We start from the raw sequence: 3087 nt of genomic DNA, 5'->3' as shown, positions 1-3087 counted from the left end.
TATAAACAGAGGAATTAGTGGGGCCCACAGTTACTTTAATTTAGGACCATTGGTTTGTTGTGTCCAACCAGGGGTACACCAGCTGCCAAAATTCTCCCGGAATGGAAGATCCTAGCCTCTAATTCTGGTACATTTGAGTTGAGTGTTGGCCAATGCTGGATCTCTCATCCTAACCGTCTATTTCCAGGCCCACAATTTAGAAGTTCAGTATCATCCCAAGGAGGAGAATTTTGGGGTATGGTGTATCCAACGATGGTAAGCATTCATCAAAGGCATACATAAAGAAGCCTTCATAAAGCTCATATCATCAAACGATTACACGATAATGATAATCACAAAAATATTTATTACAAGAGATGAAGATTTGTAAAATTAGAGCTGCCAAACACACTTTCATTTTGGATTTTCACTTCATAACAAACTTAACTAACAAGAAAGAGACGCTTAACGGCCACCACCTCCACCACCTGCCCCACCACCAGCTCCACCTCCTGCGCCACCTCCAACTCCAACTCCAACTCCAACGCCAACCCCGACCCCTATCCCGATGCCACTGCCGATCCCATGACCGCCACCAACTCCACGACCACCTCCGAGTCCTCCACCGGCTCCACCGCCTATACCACCCCCGGCGCCAAACCCACCGCCATGACCAGCACCTCCACCTGCACCACCACCTCCACCCCCTCCGAAGCCTCCGCCACCACCAACACCACCACCTGCACCACCTCCTACGCCACCACCGGCACCGAATCCCCCACCATGTCCGGACCCGCCACCAGCTCCTCCACCGCCGCCACCACCGAAACCACCGCCCCCTCCAACGCCACCACCCGCACCCCCTCCTATGCCACCACCCGCTCCGAACCCACCACCATGCCCGGATCCACCTCCAATGCCGCCACCTCCACCACCCCCAGCACCACCTCCACCACCAATTCCACCCCCAGCACCAGCACCGCCACCGAGACCCCCACCAGTTCCAAACCCTCCACCATGACCGGACCCACCACCCAATCCGCCACCGCCACCGCCACCGAAACCACCTCCTCCCCCAACACCGCCACCCGCACCGCCTCCTACACCACCTCCTGCTCCGAACCCACCTCCATGACCAGCACCACCACCCCCTCCACCTCCACCAAAGCCGCCACCACCACCCACACCGCCATCCGCACCACCCCCGGCCCCAAACCCACTTCCTCCCCCGAGACCGCCTCCACGACCCCAGCCAAACCGCCTGCCAACAGGCCCGCCAAACCTACTCTCTTCGTCGAAATCTCCATAGGTAATTGCACTCAAATGGAAGAGAATGCTGAGAAGGAGAAGTAATCCAGGAACCCATTTTGTAGTAATACCCATGACTCTGTTTCTTTAAAGCCAAAGGACTTTGCTTTCTCTCTATCTCTCCTCTCAACAACAACAGCATCTTCTCCTTTTATAATCATCTCATCCAACTCTTCTCTTACTCTCCATCATACCCATGCATTTATGAGTGCATGACTGTCTGCGCGTTTGTACAGTTGCGAAGATGGCGGGAATGCTTTATATCAGACCCGAGTCAAACAACTCGAGATGGGCCAAATTGCAAGTTGCTCGATCTGGCCGACACGCGATCAGAATCTTGTAATCATGATCGATCGTGGATGAACGAGGCCCGTTGTTTGGCATGTGGGTGCATCAGTGGATGGTCTGAACCATCCATCTCGTGGGCCCTGCATGGGATAGGAAGAGTAACTCAGTCCAACCGATTGGACCGTGGACGTGGATTAGCTACTGACAGGTTGAGTAGCGAAACTTGCTACTGAAGTTACGTCAGCAAGTCCTGTGGACCTCACTATGATGTATGTGTTGTATCCACACCGTTCATCCATTTGGAGATATCATTTTAGTGCATGACCCAAAGAATGAGGCAGATCCAAAGCTTTAGTAGACCCCACGACAATAAAAAATGGAGAGAGTGATTTCCACCGTTGAAACCTTCCTAAGGCCCACCATGATGTTAATTTGAAATCCAAACTGTTCATAAGTTAACAAAGACATGAAATAAGGGAAGAAACAAGTATCAGCTTGATCGAGAACTTTTATGGGCCTCAGAAGTTTTTAATGGTAGGCGTCACTCTCCCCACTTGTTTCTGTTGTGTGGTCTACTTGAGATTTATATTAGACTCATTCTTTCAATATTTTTCTAAAATGATCTCTCCAAATGAATGGACGGCGTGGATGCAAAAAATACATCATCATGGGGCCCACAGAACTTAGTGACGTAATTTCAGTAGCAGTCTCGCTACTCAACCTGTCCGTAGCTAATTGGTCGTAGGGAAAATCCCATGATTCACATCAATGCCACAGGCCCACAACCATCCATGCATTCCCGTTTGAATTGGATTATTGACCGTATTTATTTTGAGTCGTCTGCTTTAAACGTCAACGATGCAGAAGGGTAGGATTGCAGGAACGACGTGACATTTTCAATTTTCCTATTCGACGTGATCTTAAGTCCAACCTACGGTCCACCCAGCAGATAGCTTCCAACCTTTCACACGTGTTCTACATCTAACCCGTCCAAGAGGTCGGCCCCATTATTGGGATCTTCTATTACAAGGACCAAACATACCCACTTGTCGAAAGGACCACTTTGTATTTTTATAATTATCAATGGCTAAAGATTAGCTAGAGATTATTTTCTTTGGTATGACCCACCTGATGAGAATATATGACAGATTTTTGCACCCTAAGATCTTCATGGTGGACCATTAGATTTTTTTCACCATGAGATTGTCACGTTGGACCACATCTGTATTTTTCTACTTATCAATGGCGGCAGATTATCTTCTTTGGAAGGGTTCGATGTCACATGCACTAAATTGGTTGCAAGTTATCAGCTTGGTGGATTATAATGGGGTAATTCTTTAGCATATACCACACGTACTACTTAGGGCCCGTTTGGCCGGTCGGATTGGAAGGGATTGGAAGTTAAATCCCGGGATTGGCCGGGCGTGCCAAACAGAGTCGGTGGTGTGATCCCAATCCCATGGATCTTATATATTGTGTGTCTGTCACAATCTTTTCGAATACCATCCAACA

At 49.1% G+C, this 3087-nt stretch overlaps 1 protein-coding gene across 1 annotated transcript; it reads right to left on the bottom strand.

Annotated features, from left to right (window-relative positions):
• Positions 1-444: 444 nt before the first annotated feature.
• LOC131244138 (glycine-rich cell wall structural protein 1-like) lies at positions 445-1362 on the bottom strand. Its single transcript, XM_058243793.1, has one exon. It carries the CDS (start codon positions 1360-1362, stop codon positions 445-447), a length of 918 nt encoding a protein of 305 aa, XP_058099776.1.
• Between the last annotated feature and the right edge of the window lie 1725 nt (positions 1363-3087).

Source organism: Magnolia sinica, chromosome 1 (assembly GCF_029962835.1).
Source record: "Magnolia sinica isolate HGM2019 chromosome 1, MsV1, whole genome shotgun sequence".
Classification (NCBI taxonomy): Eukaryota; Viridiplantae; Streptophyta; class Magnoliopsida; order Magnoliales; family Magnoliaceae; genus Magnolia; species Magnolia sinica.
The sequence above is the reverse complement of the archived record's forward strand: the minus strand, read 5'-3'. Positions and strand labels throughout refer to the sequence as shown.

What these genes read in the sequence shown, in the direction of transcription:
- LOC131244138 (XM_058243793.1), bottom strand. Translation starts at nt 1,362, where the DNA reads ATGGGTATTACTACAAAATGGGTTCCTGGATTACTTCTCCTTCTCAGC.